The sequence below is a fragment of the Phoca vitulina genome, unplaced genomic scaffold, assembly GCF_004348235.1.
Source record: "Phoca vitulina isolate PV1807 unplaced genomic scaffold, GSC_HSeal_1.0 scaffold9, whole genome shotgun sequence".
Lineage (NCBI taxonomy): Eukaryota > Metazoa > Chordata > Mammalia > Carnivora > Phocidae > Phoca > Phoca vitulina.
In genome coordinates, this window is record NW_022589712.1 from 27,453,598 (window position 1) to 27,471,385 (window position 17,788).

The window sequence follows — 17,788 nt, forward strand, 5'->3', positions numbered from 1 at the left end:
GTGACTTAGCTAAATTTCATTTCCTAAGTTTGGTTTGCAGTATCAAAATTTTTTCTTTTCCAAGTTCATTGACTAAAATATGTGTCTTTATGATGAGATCTGTTCTTCATAAAATCTGATTGTTTATAAACCCAGGACTTTGTGGTCTCGCCGATATTTTAACATTTTGATTCTTACATGTTACCAATGATTTTTAAAATTTATTTTAATTCAAGGATCATCCTTGTTTTCTTTTATAAGAAACTGTCCTCCACTTTCCTTTCGTCCTTTTCTAATTTGTTGGTAGTGTCTCAATTCTTTCATTTCTCTACAGAAGTTTCCTACAAATTAATCCTCTAGGATACATTTTCTTAGAGCACAGTTACATGAACATATCAGCATTTGATTACATATGTTGTCTTCTTTCACTGGTTTCTTTTCTAATTATTGCTTTATTATATACTTTAGTAAAGCTCACTCTAACACCAATCTCCAAAACTTGAGCCTTTCAGGGCCATTTATCCTAAATTTTATTTCTGTATCTAATAAGGGGATCGTTTCAGTTATCTGCTGGTGCATTAACAAACTACCCAAAAATGGTTTAAAACAATCACTTTATTATTTCTCACAAATCTGAGGGTTAACTGGGGCTCAGCTGGATGGTTCTTCCTCTGGTCTCATTTGGAGTCTCTCATGCAGCTTCAGTCTATGGCAGATGGGGCTGGAGTGTGCACAGTGGCTTCACTCCGGCCTCCTGCTTGGAAGGCTGGGCTCAGCTAGGACAACTGAACATTTCCCTCTTTGTGTGGCCTCCAGCAGAGTGGCCCAGGTTTTTACCCTGCAGCTCAGGACTTTCAAAAGGGCAAAAGTAGAAATTGCCAGACCTTCTTAAGACTTAGTCCCAGAGTTACTTCTGCCACATTCCATTGGTTGAAGTGAGTCATTGGGTCAGCTCAGGTTTAGGAGGAAATAGGACATGAGTACAGGAAGGTGCGGCTAATTGGGGCCATGTCTGAAGACTGTCTACCAGAGGGGTTGTGTTTTCCTTTTTCTCCATTAAGACCTTGATTCTTCTCTACTCCTTCTTCAGTTCTCTGCATCTCTGGTGGTTTACCCAAGCCTACAAATATTACCTTCTTATCCATAAACATGAGGAATATCCTACAGTGGAGTCCACCCGAGGGCCTACAAGGAGCTGAAGTTACTTATACTGTGCAGTATTTCATGTAAGTTGATTCTTTTCCTTTTGGCTAATTTAAAAACACAAGACTCAAACACCTAGTAACTGTGCAAAGATAAACCATCTATTGTACTAACTAAATGGAAAAAAGAGAAGTTTTAGATATTCCCTGCTAAATTTTCTTGGAATGTTCTGTCAGATTAAATTAGAAAACCGTTTCTTGGTGAAGACAGAAGCATTGGGTTCTTAGGTGAGGGGAAGTTAATTAAGTGGGGAAAAGAAGTTGGTCAAAATGTTATTCTGTGGCCGAGAAAACAAGGAGGTCCATCACCTCTGAAATATCCAAACTTATTGGAATAACAGGCATTTTTAAGGGAAACTGAGTGCAGAATTCTGTGCCACCAGCTCTTCCTATTAAAGATAGTAGTGAATGGACATTTTCACATTTCACCTGTCCCTCAAAACTCATTGCAAGCAAGAAAGAATGCAGAACATGCAGATGATGCCCATGTTCAAGGAAACAGAGCAAACGGCTAAACCCCAAGCCACAAGCTAAGGAGCGTACAAGCAAAATACTGTGAAATCTCAAGGAAAACAACTGCAGAAACTGAAAGTGAATCTATACTTTCTTAGAAACACCAACAGTAGAAATTTAATTTTACGAGAATAAATGTCACAGTATTAAGAGGCTTACGTAACAACCTAAGGGTATGGAATCTAAGGATTTCTGCCACCAGAAATTGAGGAAATGTCCCCATGAGCCCCAGTTTGGTGCCACAGAATGTCAGAACAGGAGGTACTGAAAGAGAAATCATGTTCAAGTGACACATTCACTGCAGAGGCCCAGTCGCCCCGGTGAGGAGGGTGCAGGAGGGAGGGGAAGCGATGATGGCTGGGACTAGGGGGACTATGACCTTACCGATGTGTCTTATGGCACATCAGGCTCCTGCCATTCCCAAATGTGAGGGTGGGCAGGCTCTCCAGCAAAGGGATAATATGACTTGGAGAGGAGGTGTGTGACATACCCTCACTCCTATACCCATTCGCCCAATATTCAATAAATAACTGGCCCTGTTCAAAGAGTAATAGTCCCAAAGAATCTGGCATAGCACCTCTCCATTATTACTGGAAGGGAGGAAGACATACACACACACACACACACACACACACACGTGAAAAGTTCCTGAAAAGCTTTCTCATGGGAATAGAAAAATGCAGACAAATAACTGTTCATAGTTTGAGTCCATACACAACATGATCTCTAATGGTAAATAGGAAGAAAAGAAGAAAGAAAGGGAAAGGAAGGAAGAAGGAAGGAAGGAAAGTAGGAAGGAAGGGAGGCAGGGGAGAGAGAAAGCAAACAAGCAAGCATTTAAAGAAAAAATTCTAAGACACGGGGAAGAATTTTTAAGCAAGTGGGCAGACTTAGGGAAGAGATGGAAAATAAAAATGTTATATGAAATGAAAACCCTATGGCTAACTGATAGTACTTGAGCAAGTGGTAATGACTCTCTGGAGCTGCACATCACAGGTGCATGCTCAGTCTGGGAAAATGTAATAAAAACAGTAGGAAGACCTATCCTGGTGAGTTTACTGAACTTTGAGAAGATAAGGTACTTTGTGACTGTCATAGCAAGAGCAGGGCTCAAGGAGGGCAGGAGGAGGGGGATGATTTCTGTGTGGCAACACGCAACAGAAGACAGTGATACATCCTCTGAGAGAAAAATGGGTGTGATCTAGGATTCTTAACAAGTTCAACAGATGTATTTTCAAGCAAGTGAGATGTCAGGAGAGCCCTCCCCTGAGATCTTCTTGATGGGGAGAAAATCACTAACTAAAGATGATATCTGGCTGACAGAGGTAAAGATGAACCTGAAGGAAGAGCTTAGTACTGACGAGATTATTTGTCATTGTGAAAAGACTGGTGCATGCATTGAGACCATCTAAGTGAAGAACTGAGACTAAATAGTGATGGGAAATGTGGTTATTGAACTTTCTTATAAATGTTTGAAACCTAAACAATAATATAACAAATTAAAAGGTGGGGAAAGTGTATAAGTATACCAAGTTTCCTAGCAAGAAGCCATTACATGTGATCTAAAATGAAAATATTTCATCATCTTGATAACCAAACATTCAATATTTTTCATAAGCCATTTTCTTACTTTAAAAGATCTTTTAGGAACTAATATCTCTTGTGGTGATGAAACACTTGAACTACAACAATTCCTTTAATTTCATTTCAATTTCTTTTTCTATTAAAGTTCAAATCAGGGGATGGCTGGGTGGTTGAGTCGGTCAGTCATCTGACTCTTGATTTTGGCCCAGGTGATGATCTCCGGTTCTTGAGATTGAGCCTGGGGTTGGGTTCCGAGCTCAGCGTGGAGTCTGCTTGGGATCCTCTCTCTCCCCACTTGCACTAAATAAATAAATAAATAAAATCTTAAATAAAGTTCAAATCAGGCTAAATTTGCAACTTTGATTAAAACCATATGTATGGTATAATCTAGTTATTGTCTGTGTATGCAGCCATCTAATCATTCCTGTGTGAACAGAGAAGCATAATGAGATGTCCAAAATCATGTATGCCAAATGTTTCAGGTAATAGGTTTTAGAGTGATTTCTTTCTCTGTTGATTACACATTTCTGATTGTTCAAGTTAAAAAAAAAAAAAAGTACCCTATTAACAACAACAACAAAAAAGACAAAGTCATTTTTCTCTCTGAAGAAAATATTCTGACCACTAAAGGCAGTGAAATACTTCAGCGGCTATTTACAATGACTTCATTTATCTAGAACCTCATTTTCATTTTCGAGGAGTTTTTCTGGAAGCTGGTGTTTTAGGAAAGAAGACATCACTCTGCAAAGAAAAATGGCTCTTGAATATGCCCTGGCCTCCTTTTCCATTAGGTGAAGCAAAGAGCTTGCAGTGTCCTCTACATGTTTATTTGATTCTGAAAAGGATAACAAAAAAGTACAGTCATCACTGCTCTGTGAGAGCAAATAATTTATATGGTACAAATTTCCAAAATGAATAAAGAAACTTGGCACATCAGAGGTCTTACATGCTTGTGCATGTCCAAGATGGACGGAAATATGGAGCTGTGTTTGTCACTGACAGGGCTCCAAGCTCAGCTCCAAGGCCAAACAGTCCTTGGTTTGCAGCCAGCCTGTGAACCTAGCCAGGTAACCTTGGGCAACTTACATAGTATGTTTTTACACTTTGGAGTGAAGTTTGTTTCCAAGTAAAAGATGAAATTTTAACAACAGTTTAAATTCTACCTGCCAAAAGAATTTAGTGCAGAAAATATATAGTGCAATACTGAAACCACAAGCTTTGTCACAAGCTTTGGAAAAGTGGTTCAGAATCCGGGAAAGAGTATTTTCTCCTCCATCAACCTCTGTCATGGGAAGCTGTCCTGCCCTTGGCAGGAGTGAGGGAGGTGGAGGAAAGGGGATCAAATGGGTGATGGCAGTATTTTCCAAACCATAAGTCAAGACCGGTTGATGGACCATGAAATCAATTTTGAGGGACATAGCTAGCATTATTTTTAATGCAAAGGACTGGAATGGTGTGAAGTGGATTGGAATGGAAAATAACTGAATTGATGGTGTGTACTAAAGTTTAAAAAGCATCTTATGGAACCTTTGTTTTAATATGTTAAATATATGTATGTTTCTGTGAGCTGGGTCACAATGTAAAATGGGTTTCTTCTTGTGGCTCACAGACAAAAAAAGTATGAAAGCTCTTAGGCAGTGGTGACCACTTGATGGAGAAGTTGGTCAACAAGATCTTAATTGTATTTCTAACGTCTTCTGGCAGGTATGGTTCTTATGAAACAGGCGACATTAGCTTTCAGAAATCTGTTGCCATATTCTGAAAAGAGGAGATACCCTTAAGCTTTGAGAACACTTGATTAAGTCCACATTTCCTCATTCTCAAGACATGCTCTTGCCTTGACTTACATGATGCCTGTTTCTCCTTCTCCCAGTCTAGCTGCTCTTTCTTTTCTTTTCTTTTTTATTTTTTAGGTAGGCTCCATTCCTAGTGAGGAGCCCAGTGCAGGGCTTGAACTCACAACCCTGAGATCAAGACCTAAGCTGAGACCAAGAGTCAGACGCTCAACTGACTGAGCCCCCCGGGTGCCCCTGTAGCTGCTATTCCTAACTGTACTTTATACCAACTTTTAAATCTTGATGATCCTGGAATTTTACCCTAGGCTTTGCTTTGGCTTCATGATAATTCCATTCACACCTATGCTTTAAATGAACAGTTCTGTGCCCTTGATTTCAAAATCACTGCCTCCCACTCACCCCTCTCTCCTGAGCCCCAGTGCCTACTGGGCATCCACAGCTGGATATTTTTCACATACCTGAGGTTCAACACGTGAAAAACTGAACTTGTTATCTTTCCTTCCTCCCACCCCTCCTCCCCATTTCCCAAACCTATTCCTCGGTATTCCTTCTTTTGGGGAATGTTACACTGTCCCAGACAGAAAGAGACATCATCCTGAACACCTTCATCTGCCTCATCTCTTACCTCCACTCAATCACCAAGTCCTGTCTCCCCTAATATTTCTTCCTTTTGTCCTGTCATTTATTCCACGGCCACCATCCTTGTCCAAGCCACCGACATCTTCCGGCTGGACCACTGCAGTATCCCCTCAAGTGCTCCCCAGGCTGCCACTCCTAGCCCACTGTGTTCTCCATGCTGCACCAGTTAGCTTTCTAAAACCCCACCACGCCTGCTTTAATGCCTTCCTAGCCTCCCATGCAACCCTGTCTCTCTCACTGGCTCAGCCTGTGGCCCTTCAACTCTCCCTACCTCAGTCTCTCCCACCTGAAAAGTGTTAAAAATATTCCTCCCCCCACCTGCTATGGGTGTTGTGTCTTTAATAAAGGAAAGGAGAAATCAATATCAACAACCTAGTCACTATCATCACCATCACTATAATTACTGTGGCATGCACTCCAACTTGTGAATTTTCCCTAGACCCTTCATAGCAAGTAGATTTTTAAATTTTATGAGAATGTCAAGGTAATTTTTCTTCCAAGAAAAAAATGACTAATATTTCTTCAAATAGCCCATCAAATTGACCTTCATAGGCATAGTGGACTAAAATCTTACATAATTACTAGAAGAATTGATCACATGTTTTGTAACATTTTTACTGAAGCTCAAGAATAATAATAAAAAAAAAACATGCTTTCAAAACGTATTATCCACATTATAATTCACAGAAAGGAGAGGTGATTGCAGAAACTCAGACTCATGCTCCTGAGGTAATGAAAAAAATTGCCAGCAGCAAATGTGGATTCTTTTTTATCTCAATGACAGGCACTTTTGTTGTTCTGAAGTGAAGGGTCTGAGCTTCCATTGAGTTTTCTATAATGACTTTTTTTCCTATTGGAAAGCACAGAGGGTACATCATTATTAATTCAGTTTCTTTCTCAGCAGATATGGGCAAAAGAAGTGGCTGAATAAATCCGAATGCAGAAATATCAATAGGACCTGCTGTGATCTCTCTGTGGAAACTTCTGATTACGAACATCAATATTATGCCAAAGTGAAGGCCATTTGGGAAACGAATTGTTCCAAATGGGCAGAAACTGGACGATTCTATCCATTCTTAGAAAGTAAGTAACACAGTTGTCTGTAAACACAGATAATATCAAGTTCTCCTGACAATCGAGTGTACTGTCTCAGCCTCACCTTCCCGAGAGACCTGTGCTCTGGGGGCTCTGTTCTGCACTCTGTCCCTCAGCTGCTCAAGTGACCAGCCCACGGTGCTCCACCTCACTGGATCTCAGAGTTTCATCTTTACCATGAGCAGTTTTGCTCATTGCCAAACTCAGTGTCTTCTTGTTCTGAACTTGGTAGTGTGATGATGTATTTCTAGGTGTAACTCAGAGTTCAGGCAACATCTTCTTGATGTTTGCTTTTTAAATTTTTCCATCTCTTGTTCTGTGGCTGACTCAGCTGTAGAAGATCCATTCAGAGCTGCCATAATGAAGTTTACAAGTATTTCTCCGGTCCTAGAGCCAGAACCTATCCTCTGGTGCCCTTCTAGGTCAGATGTCATCAAATTATGTGCTCAGACCAAATGCAGCTCGGCCCCCTTTCCATTTTTCTACAGGCCAAGAGCTAAGAATGATTTTACATTTATATGAATAAGAGTTGCAGCAGAGATCATACGGGCTGTAAAGCCTAAAATACTTCCTGTCTGGACCTTTATGGTAAAAGTTTGTGAACCTCTGTTCTAGATCATTCTACTCACATCTTCAAAGTTATTTAACAGTGCTTCATTCCTCCATGGCTGATTTCCACCACATATCAAATCATATTAATGTTATTTATCACTAACTATTCAAGTCACAGGAGTGTTGTAAACACTTTTAGTTGTATTTACCATCTGTTTATCCATGGGATTAAGCACTAAGTAAATACAACACTTGAACTTTCTGTTTTCATAATGTGTAAGGGAGTGTGAAATGAGTGTTTCAAGATGTGGCATGACTTGGGCTAACCTTAGAGCAATCTGAGTCATCTCAACTAAGGGGGGGGGGGGGGGGGGGGCTTTAGGGCTTTGATTCCAGTAGGATTATATTGTAGTTTTATCCACGGTGATTTTTACATCCGAACATGATAACTCCCTCTCCCCTCCCTTTTAAGCACAAATTGGCCCACCAGGGATTGCTTTGACGACAGATGAGAAATCCATTTCCATTGTTCTGACGGCTCCAGAGAAGTGGAAGAGAAATCCAGAAGACAGTTCTCTTTCCATGCAACAGATATACTCTAATCTGAAGTACAATGTGTCCATATATAATACTAAATCTAATAAAACGGTAAGCCTGGAATGGAAGGGGGCCTATAATCTGTGTCTCTTTCTGCAGCCCAGATGCAGGGGAATCTGGAAAGATGTGATATTCAAAGACATGTTAGACAAGATACAGTGGAAGCTGATACATAGACCTCTCAACAACATCCTTCGGATTTCCCTTACAGACACTCTTTGTCAGTGGGGTCTGATGTTGCTATTGGGTGTAGAACCATTGTCCACCTCACTTTGATGGAGAGCTTCGACTTGCATAACATCTGTCAGTCACTCTCCAAGAAAGAAAAAAATGTCAGCAAGGACACAGGGCAAGGCTGAGCAGGAAATCTGTCCTTATGTTGTTATTTAGACTTGTTCCCAGAATGGTTCCATTTCCTGACCATGCTCTGCTGAGCTAAAGGAAAAGGGTATTTAAAAAAAAAAAAAAAAAGCTTGTAGTAATAATGAAGGATTTACTAGTATCTCAGTGTTTTATTTCCTCCTAGAGCTATCTGTCTGGGGTGGTGCTGGAATTCTTTGACTCTAACTGCTGTTTGCCATCCCCCACCCTAGTGGTCCCAGTGTGTGACCAACCACACGCTGGTGCTGGGCTGGCTGGAGCCAGACACTCTGTACTGCGTCCACGTGGTGTCCCTCGTCCCAGGGCCTCCTCGCCTTGCTCAGCCTTCTGAGAAGCAGTGTGTCCGGACTTTGAAAGGTAAGCTTAAAAAGTTTCAACTGGTCTGAGGAAGGAACTCTGAAGAAACTAGGAGAAGTGTGGCAGGTATAAACAAGGTTTTGCATCGACATGGATGTAACTGGAGAGGGTTATGCTAAGTGAAATAAGTCAAGCAGAGAAAGTCAATTATCATATGGTTTCACTTATATGTGGAACATAAGGAATAGCATGGAGGACATTAGGAGAAGGAAGGGAAAAATGAAGGGGGGAAGGGAGTCAGAGGGGGAGACGAACCATGAGAGACTATGGACTCTGGGAAACAAACTGAGGGTTTTAGAGGGAGGGGGGTGGGAGGATGGGTTAGCCCGGTGACGGGTATTAAGGAGGGCCCATACTGCATGGAGCACTGGGTGTTATACGCAAACAGTGAATCATGGAACACCCATCAGAAACTAATGATGTACTGTATGGTGACTAACATAAGATAATAAAATAAATAAATAAATAATAAATTAATTTAAAAAAATAAATAAACAAGGTTTGAATAAATCCATGTCTACCAGAAACAGGTTGAGACAAAGGTAGAAACAACCATCACCAGAAATGCACTGAGCAGCCTGGGACTCTGCCATTGAACTTGGCCAGGATTAGAGTACGTTTGCATCCTCCCAGGGAACTCTCAGCACCTATCCTGATATCTGCTGCCAACAGGCCTCTTCCATGGGAAAAAACAATTAAGAATTTTTACACACATCTTTTCATTTTTTAATTGTAGTCCCTTTCATGAAGAGAAGTTCTGTGGTCTTCAAGAACATCAAGAACATCAAATGTTAGTGCTAGAAACAAAACATTTTCCTAAAAACACTTGAAGACAGCAGCCTTTGCTCACCCTCAAGAATAAAATTACAGGCTCTGCAAGTTGCCCTCAGATATCGGTCACTGGCTACACGAATGTCTGGGATCAGCGAATCCACAGTTACTTACATTGCTTTTCTCTCCTTCCTTTTGTCTTCTTCTCATGTTTCCTGAACTTGGCTGAAGATTCTCACTCCTGTTCGGAGACGTAGGGTTAGTAGCTTGGCATTCGCTCATTTGTATTTCCCCAAGGGTCAGAGGACCTTGAACTCAAAACCTGAACATTAAAAATTAACCCTAAAGTTGGCCTTCCTCGAATGGCCCCTCATCTATTATTCTTCCATCTCCCTCTTCCAAACACACTGGCCTAGGACAAATGTCACCCCTTTTCCCCCAGCCCAGTTCCATTGCCAGCTATGGGATGGCCATGGTGATAGGAGCCCTGCTTTCTTGTTCCCTCACCCCGCACACAGCACAAGATGAAACTGTCCTAAGGAATCTAAAGGGGATATTGTGATATTTGAAAGTGAAACACTGTATTTTTCAAACTCTGTCCTTTTATACCTTCCCCTAAAACGAAGGATTCTCTGCCATATGTCAAATAAAACTGAAATGCAGAGCAAGCAAAAGGCAAAACAAAGCAGATTGAAGAAATCGTTTCTGTATTTGGAAAAAGTGCTCTGTTTACTAACAGCTTGATCAGCAGCCAAGTGGTAGGAATGAATTTCCAGTGGAGATCATTTAAGCAGTTGGCAGATTTAAAGCAACTCAAGTACAGATTCCATTAAATACTTCCTGGTAAGAGATGCAGCCAACTTTCTCACTAGTCTAGGACAGGTGACAAAATAAGGAAGTATCTTTTCAGGGTCTGCCCTTTTCCATGATATCCCAGCTGGACTACCTCTTTTGGGACCCTCTTTGAAAAATACTTCTGCTCTCCACAGTCCCCATCCCTAAAATATAATTACAGTTTATTAAGTTTATTGTGGCAAACGTGTCCTGCTGTATACTGAGTGCCATCGGTCATTGTTGTCATGGCACGTTTTAATTAGGGCAAGTTCGGTCCAGAGACCAGAGATCGCATTCAGAGGACTAGGCTGCATCGTGGCCTACTCACGGGGTAGGGAGTACTCAGCCACCTGGGCCATCTGCACTGTGCTGTTGCCACCCTTCCGTGTGGAACCTGATGACAGATGTGCTCCTCAGGAGCTCTTCGAGTGCAAGAGGCTGCGCTTGGACCCCTGTACCTAGACTTCTCCCCCTGGCTCTTGTGGACCTCCCTCATTGTCCATGACACTTCCACTCTTTCCCTAGATAGTTATCTGGAGAGTGACTTTATTGCTTTGTCTCGGACCTAGGCATCAAGAGTATCCAAACAACTGTACAGATGAAAGAGCTGCCATGACACTCTCACTGAATTCATCAGTATGTAAAGAATATGCTAGAACTTTCGCCATGTGTGCTAAAGCTCTTCCTTTTTCTACTGCTGTATTAGTCAATATTCTCCAGAGAACAGAACCAACATATATATATGGAGAGAGACAGAGAGATTTATTTTAAGGAGATGGCTCACATGACTGGAGGCTGATGAGCTCAAAATATTGGACAGTCCAGTAAGCTGGATATCCAAGGAAGAGTTACAGTTCTTGTCTGAAGGTAATCTGCTGGCAGAATTCTCTCTTTCTTGAGGTGGTCACCATCTTTTCTACTAAAGCCTTCAACTGATTGGATGAAGCAACCCATATTATAAAAAGTAATCTGCTTTACTCAAGTCTACTCATTTAAATGCTAATCTCGGGGCACCTGGGTGGCTCACATGGTTAAGCATCTGCCTTCAGCTCAGGTCATGATCCCAGAGTCCTGGGATCGAGCCCCACATCGGGCTCCTGGCTCAGCGGGGAGCCTGCTTCTCCTTCTCCCTCTGCCTCTCTCCCCTGCTCATGCTGTCTCTCTCTCTCTCTATCTCTGTGTCTCAAATGAATAAATAAAATCTTTAAAAAAATAATAAATAAATGCTAATCTCATCTAAAAATGCCTTCTCAGAAACATCTAGAATCATGTTTCACCCAATATCTGGGTACCATGGCCTAGCCAAATTGGCACAGATAATTAACTATCACAACTTCCAGGATCCTATAGGAGCCCAACAAATAGAAATCAGTCACATTGAGTCCTATTCACAACTGTATAGTCTGATCAATGGCGGGCCAGCACTGCTTTCTTAAAAGCTGTTCACCAGGTCTTTTCATTCCTCTGTGGACTTTTACTTGTCACGAACCTACAGCACAGCAGCACCTGGAAGGAAGTCACTGCCGTTCTCAGCACACACCAGCTCAGCCACCTCCCTACACACATCCCAAGCTCCAGGCCTACCCAGAAGGTCTAGCCGACCCACTCAGGGATGGTTCTGTCAGCCACATAGAAGGTGACGCCACACATTCCCGACTTCTACTGAATATTTGGAAATGGTTGAGTCAAATGAGTGTATGGAAAAGTCAGGGCAGCTTAATAGAATCGTATCAACAGGGCTTTTTTTTTGCTTGGTTTAAAGTGTATTAAGTTGCTGGAATATTAGACACACTTAGCTTTAAATATAAGAACCTGAATGAATCTCACAGCCAGACATAAAATGTTGGAATATCTGCTGATTGGGTTGTTGATGCATCTACACTGTAAGGTTTGCGACAAGTCCAGATGAGTCCCGAAGACCAGCTCTTGTCAGAGAATAAGAATTCTGAGACCCTGTATCACTTTTCCTTCAAGCTTCTCAATTTATAAATGAAAAACTGAGCTCCTAATTGTAAGTGATCAGCCCAAAGCCGCCTGACATTGCCAACGTTTTCCCACCACACCGAATCAAAAACTCTCTATCGCTGTCCTTTTTTTTTTACAGACCAAACATCAGCATTGAAGGTTAAAATCATCTTCTGGTATGTTTTGCCCATATCTGTTACCGTGTTTCTTTTTTCTGTGATGGGCTACTCCATGTACAGATATATCCATGTTGGCAAAGAGAAACACCCAGCAAATTTGGTGAGTGTTTAGTGTGGCAGGAATCATTATAAACCCTCCCTTCCAGGCCAGTACAAAAGGAAGCTCAGACACAGGTCCCTTGTACAGGCAGCGTGGGTGTAAAGAGTGGATGAATTAGAAAACACTTCTGTTACTAGATTGTCTCAGTAACATAACCGAAGAGAAAGAATCCTCAGCTTTGAAAAGATTTCACGTGTCATGAGCAGATTAGACTAGGTCTTGAGGTACACAAATAAATTTAAGTCGGGATCCATGCTCTTCCAGATGTTCAAGTTGGTACGAGAATTTCAAAATGATACATGAAGGCTCTGAGGAAAGCAAGCAGCGAGGACTGTGGAGGTACAGGGAGTTACAGGGAGAGCTTGGAAACCCCGAGTAGGGGACCAGGAGAAGTTTTACGTCTGGCCTCGCTTAAGAAAGGGGAGAAAGAAGTAGAGCACCTACTGCTGGCAGAAAACCCAGCAGGGACCAAGGTGCATAGATGTTTGGAAAACCACATGATATTGCTGGATCATAGGTTGTTGATGACTACAGAAGTAAGACCGGAGAGCGGCTGTTAGGGCCAGGTAATGGGAGAGTCGGGTGTTACTCTAAGGAGTTTGGGCTTTATATTTTCTTGGTAAAGAGAAATCTCTGTAGGGCTTTGAGTAGGCGGCGTCAAGGTCAATATCGTGTTTTAGATCCAGTTGGATGGTGGGTCTAAGACGATGTTGGAGGGAGTAAGACTAGAAGCAATAAAAGGAGCTAGGAGATGGTCCCGGGAAAGAAGGGGAGAATCTAAAAGAGGAGAGTGGGATGTAGAGCTTGAGACAGGCATGGAATGGGAGCACTTTTAGGAGGAAAATGGACAGGACAAGTATTCACAGCAAGGAGAGCAGGAAAATATTAAGAAGGAATAAATATGCTTCTGGAGGGTTTAGAACGCCTGGGCATATTTTAACCATAAGAATGATTTATTTGCAAATTATTAAAACATGTTCACATAAACATGATGCATGCATGTATTCCTGTTAGTTCGGTTTTAAATGTTTCTCTTATTCTGCCTCCTTTTAGACTTTATTTTTTTTTAAGATTTTTATTTATTTATTTGAGAGAGAGGTAGCGACAGAGATAGCAAGAGAGAGTACGAGCAGGGAGGAGAGGGAGAAGCAGGCTCCACACTGAGCAGGGAGCCTGATGCGGGACTCAATCCCAGAACCCTGGGATCATGACCTGAGCCGAAGGCAGATGCTTAACCAAGTGAGCCACCCAGGAGGCCTCCTTTTAGACTTTAGAGGGAGCTTCCTAATGGCACAGGGAGACGTTCCCGGGAGAAACATTGAGAGGAGAATTGAGCACATGAGACTTTCTAAAACCAAAATATTATAAAAGAATGAGGCTGAAGAATGAAGCCTATTTTGTAAATATTAAATGAAATCACATCATGGGGTGGACAATGAGGATTCAAACATAAGTCATGACTGGCCATCTCAACAGACACCTTCCACATATCCCCAGCACCATTTTAATCTCAAACCAGTTTTCCTGACATGATTTAGAGTTTCTCTACCAGCCATAAACAGGCAGATGGATTTCCCTTTTTGGCCTCATTATAGTGGGATTAAAAAGGTATATGGGGAAGTAAGTGAAACCATCCCTACTCCTGTGCCTCTTTCCTTCTTTACCTCCAGTTTTCACGCCCATCCACATTTCATGTCCAGAGTATGTCCTAACCAGGCCTGGGAACCCAGGTAACCACTGCTAGTTGACAAATACGTAGTCAACAATAATTAACAAAGCAATTTCCAAACTGTCTCACTCAGCCCTCACCACTTCTCACGTGGCAAAATTCTAATTTTACACAATTAAAAACTGAGGCTCAAGAAATTAAAAAAAACTGCCCTGCATTCCATGGGCCAGGGAGGGGGTAGTCTACCCTGATCCTTGGAGGGATACACACACCCAGGGACCACTGTTCACTTCCATAAGCCTTTGTGTGTGTGTGTGTGTGTGTGTGTGTGTGTGTGTGTGTGTGTGTGTCTTGGGTCTCTTGCCTCCATGTGAATGAGACTTTCTGTTTATTCCAAGAATAACTGTCACTTCCATGAGTTGGTAAGAATAGGTCTTTAGAACTAGGTGATGACAGTATAAGTTCTACTTAACAGCTGTTTTTCTTATCTCTCTCAAGTGAAAAGGTGAAAACCATTCTCTTCTCTCTTTATAGATTTTGATTTATGGAAATGAATTTGACAAAAGATTCTTTGTACCTGCTGAAAAAATTGTGCTTAATTTTATCACCCTCAATATTTTGGAGGATTCTAACACTTCTCATAAGGATGTAAGTGTAGGGGAAAAAGGCAACGATGTATGGGACCTGAATGAGCCCCTCGAGGACCAGGAGCCACATCAGGAGGAAATGGAGGTGAAACACTTAGGGTATGCTTTACATCTGATGGACATTTTCTGTGACTCTGAGGAAAGCACCAAGGGTATGTCCCTAACCCAGCAAGAGTCAAGGGGCAGAACAATGCCCACAGATAAAGCTGTCGTTGAATACGAATATGCTGTAAGAACTGCTGACGTCTGTGTGGGGCCTGGAGATCAAGAGCTCAATCTGCAGGAGCAGGCGTCCCTCCAAGGACAGTTCTTTAAGCAACAGGCAGCTTTGGCAGACCTGGGCTCCCAAACACCACTGCATTCCTATGCCCCTCAGCTGCGAGACTTGGACCAGCTGCTGCAGGAGCACGTGGACACGGCAGAGGAACCAGACGAAGAGTCATCGACCACACTGGTGGATTGGGACCCTCGGACCGGCAGGCTGTGCATACCGTCATTCCCTAGCTTTGAACATGACTCAGAGGGATGTGAGCAGCCTGAGTACAAGGAGCTCACGGAGGAAGGCCTCTTGTCTAAACTCTATGAAGAGCAGGTTCCAGATGAGCCATCGGAAGGAAACGAAGCCTATCTCATGAAATTCATGGAGGAATGGGGATTATATGTGCAAATGGAGGACTAACCCCTGAACTTCCCTTTGCCATACCCCTGCTGTTAAAAGGCACATGAGTTCAAACATAGGAATGACCAAAAAATAAAGGACGTGGGATGAAAAAAGTTTACTCAGATTTTCTGTGTCCATGAGAATTACTTATTTCTTCTCTATTCTCATAACACTACTTGTTTCATTCTGCCTTATATGGGGGGTTGGTTTATGCATGTGTGTCTCTCACAATGATGATGGGCACCTGGAATGCAGAGGCTGACCCACTGTTTTGTAGGCATTCAAAAAGGTTTGCCAAATTGGATGAAGAATTTATTCAGGTGAGCGTGTATGACCTCTTGGTTGATTATTTTCAAACAAACCTACTTCTGCATTTATTTTCTGGGCACTTACCAAGTGTATAGCACTGTAAAAAAATATTTCATGAAGACCACCCATTTTATAAATACTCCTTTGTTTAGAATTTGGTTGATTGTCAGAGCGATGAGATACTTAAAACATACAAATACCACTAAATTAGTGGTAAGTTGGTGACATTTAAACCCAACCCACTATTCAAACACAATAATCCAAGTTCAGAATGAATAAATCAGGCACAGATCTTGATATTACACATTTTTGGCTACTTAAAGTGGCCATATTAATATGGGAATTATGAGAACTTCTGGAGTGTTAACATAAATGTTATTATTATTTTGTAGTCAGAAAATGTCCTCTCAATAACTTAGTAGGCACTTTTAGTAGGGAACTAACCTGAAAGAAAATGCCATCTTTTATGCTACATAGTACATTTATTTCTGGAAATGTGTCTTTATTTTTTTTAAGATTTTATTTAATTATTTGAGAGAGAGAGAGAGAGAGTCAGTGCAAGAGAGCACAAGCACAGGGATCAGCAGAGGGAGAGGGAGAATCAGACTCCCCGCCGAGCAGGAGCCCGATGCGGGACTCGATCCCAGGACCCTGGGATCATGACCTGAGCTGAAGGCAGTTGCTTAACCAACTGAGCCACCCAGGTACCCCTGGAAATATATCTTTAAAAAGATATTTACATTGTCTGTAAACTGGAATGTGTTTAGCAGGTGAAGCACTATGTCACTATTGTAATATCAAACATTCTATTTCAATGAGCAATACTTCAAAGACCCCTTGGAGTGTGTATGATGAATATCCCCTACCTACAGAATCTTAAAGTCAATAAACAAACAACGATATACAAACAAGGATATACAAAATATATACACTCAAGGATATACAAACAAGGATATACAAAATATACAAACAATACACAAAATATGCAAACAATATACAAACAAGAATATAGAAAAGAAAAAGTTAAATGAATAGAATATATAAGGGAGAATGTATTAAAATTCGCCACAATTTACTGTGGGAACTGAAGTGTACCATAAACAATACCATCCTAGTTAATTTCCAGGAACTAGTCCCATCTCCTTCACCATTCACCTAGAAAGTTCAACTTTGTAGTGACTGCATTAATATATGACAGAATCGATAAAGTTGGCCCATATAAAATTACTGATATTTGACAGTTTTTGACCTGCAGAAGCAGCAATATTGTATTATTTGACCTTAATACATATTTGTTTTAATCATGAACTCATGATCCATCCATGCTCTTGCAGGAAAAAGATAACATCCATATTTCCTCATTTATATTTTGTCACAAGCAGAGAATCCTGGTAGGACAGATGGATTCTGGAGTCATGGTCTGCAGAGATTGTCCACAAGTCCAAACCATTTCTGATCTAATGATTTAATTTAGACTATAATTACATTAACCAGAGTGTTCTGTTCCTCTCCATCTTGGTAGACATGATTCTGCTGGTTTTGAAGAACAAATTTATAATACTAACTGTAAAAGACATTGAAGAGTGGGAAAGAGCGAGTCGTTATTAAGAGCAGAGAGAAAACAAAGTGGTGATAGTTTGGTTTATTTGTTTCAGTCACAAAATATTTACTTGAGCACCTGCTGTATCTTAGTGTCCTCATCTATGAAATAGAGATGACAACTCACTCAGGGCTGCTTTGACATGAACAGAGTTGGAATACAGAAGGCACTTAGAACAGTGCCTGGCCTGTAGTGAGCGCCATGTGTTTACTGTTATTAACTGCCAGAGCATGTGCTTAGTGCCAGAAAGACAAGCCATTTGGACACGACTATTTCAACTCAAAGCCCGAGTGTGCCTCGCCTGGTTTTTCTTACCCGAAAGTGCCATCGTACTTTGCTTCCTACTTTATGCCTTCAG

At 41.5% G+C, this 17,788-nt stretch overlaps 1 protein-coding gene across 1 annotated transcript; it reads left to right on the plus strand.

Annotated features, from left to right (window-relative positions):
• The first annotated feature begins 1,113 nt into the window (after window positions 1-1,113).
• IL20RA (interleukin 20 receptor subunit alpha) lies at window positions 1,114-15,619 on the plus strand. The gene is made up of 6 exons (XM_032408303.1): window positions 1,114-1,205; window positions 6,618-6,796; window positions 7,833-8,008; window positions 8,551-8,695; window positions 12,405-12,544; window positions 14,748-15,619. The coding sequence occupies exons 1-6, from the start codon at window positions 1,129-1,131 to the stop codon at window positions 15,537-15,539; spliced, it is 1,509 nt and encodes a 502-aa protein (XP_032264194.1). The 5' UTR covers window positions 1,114-1,128; the 3' UTR covers window positions 15,540-15,619.
• The last annotated feature ends 2,169 nt before the right edge of the window (window positions 15,620-17,788 follow it).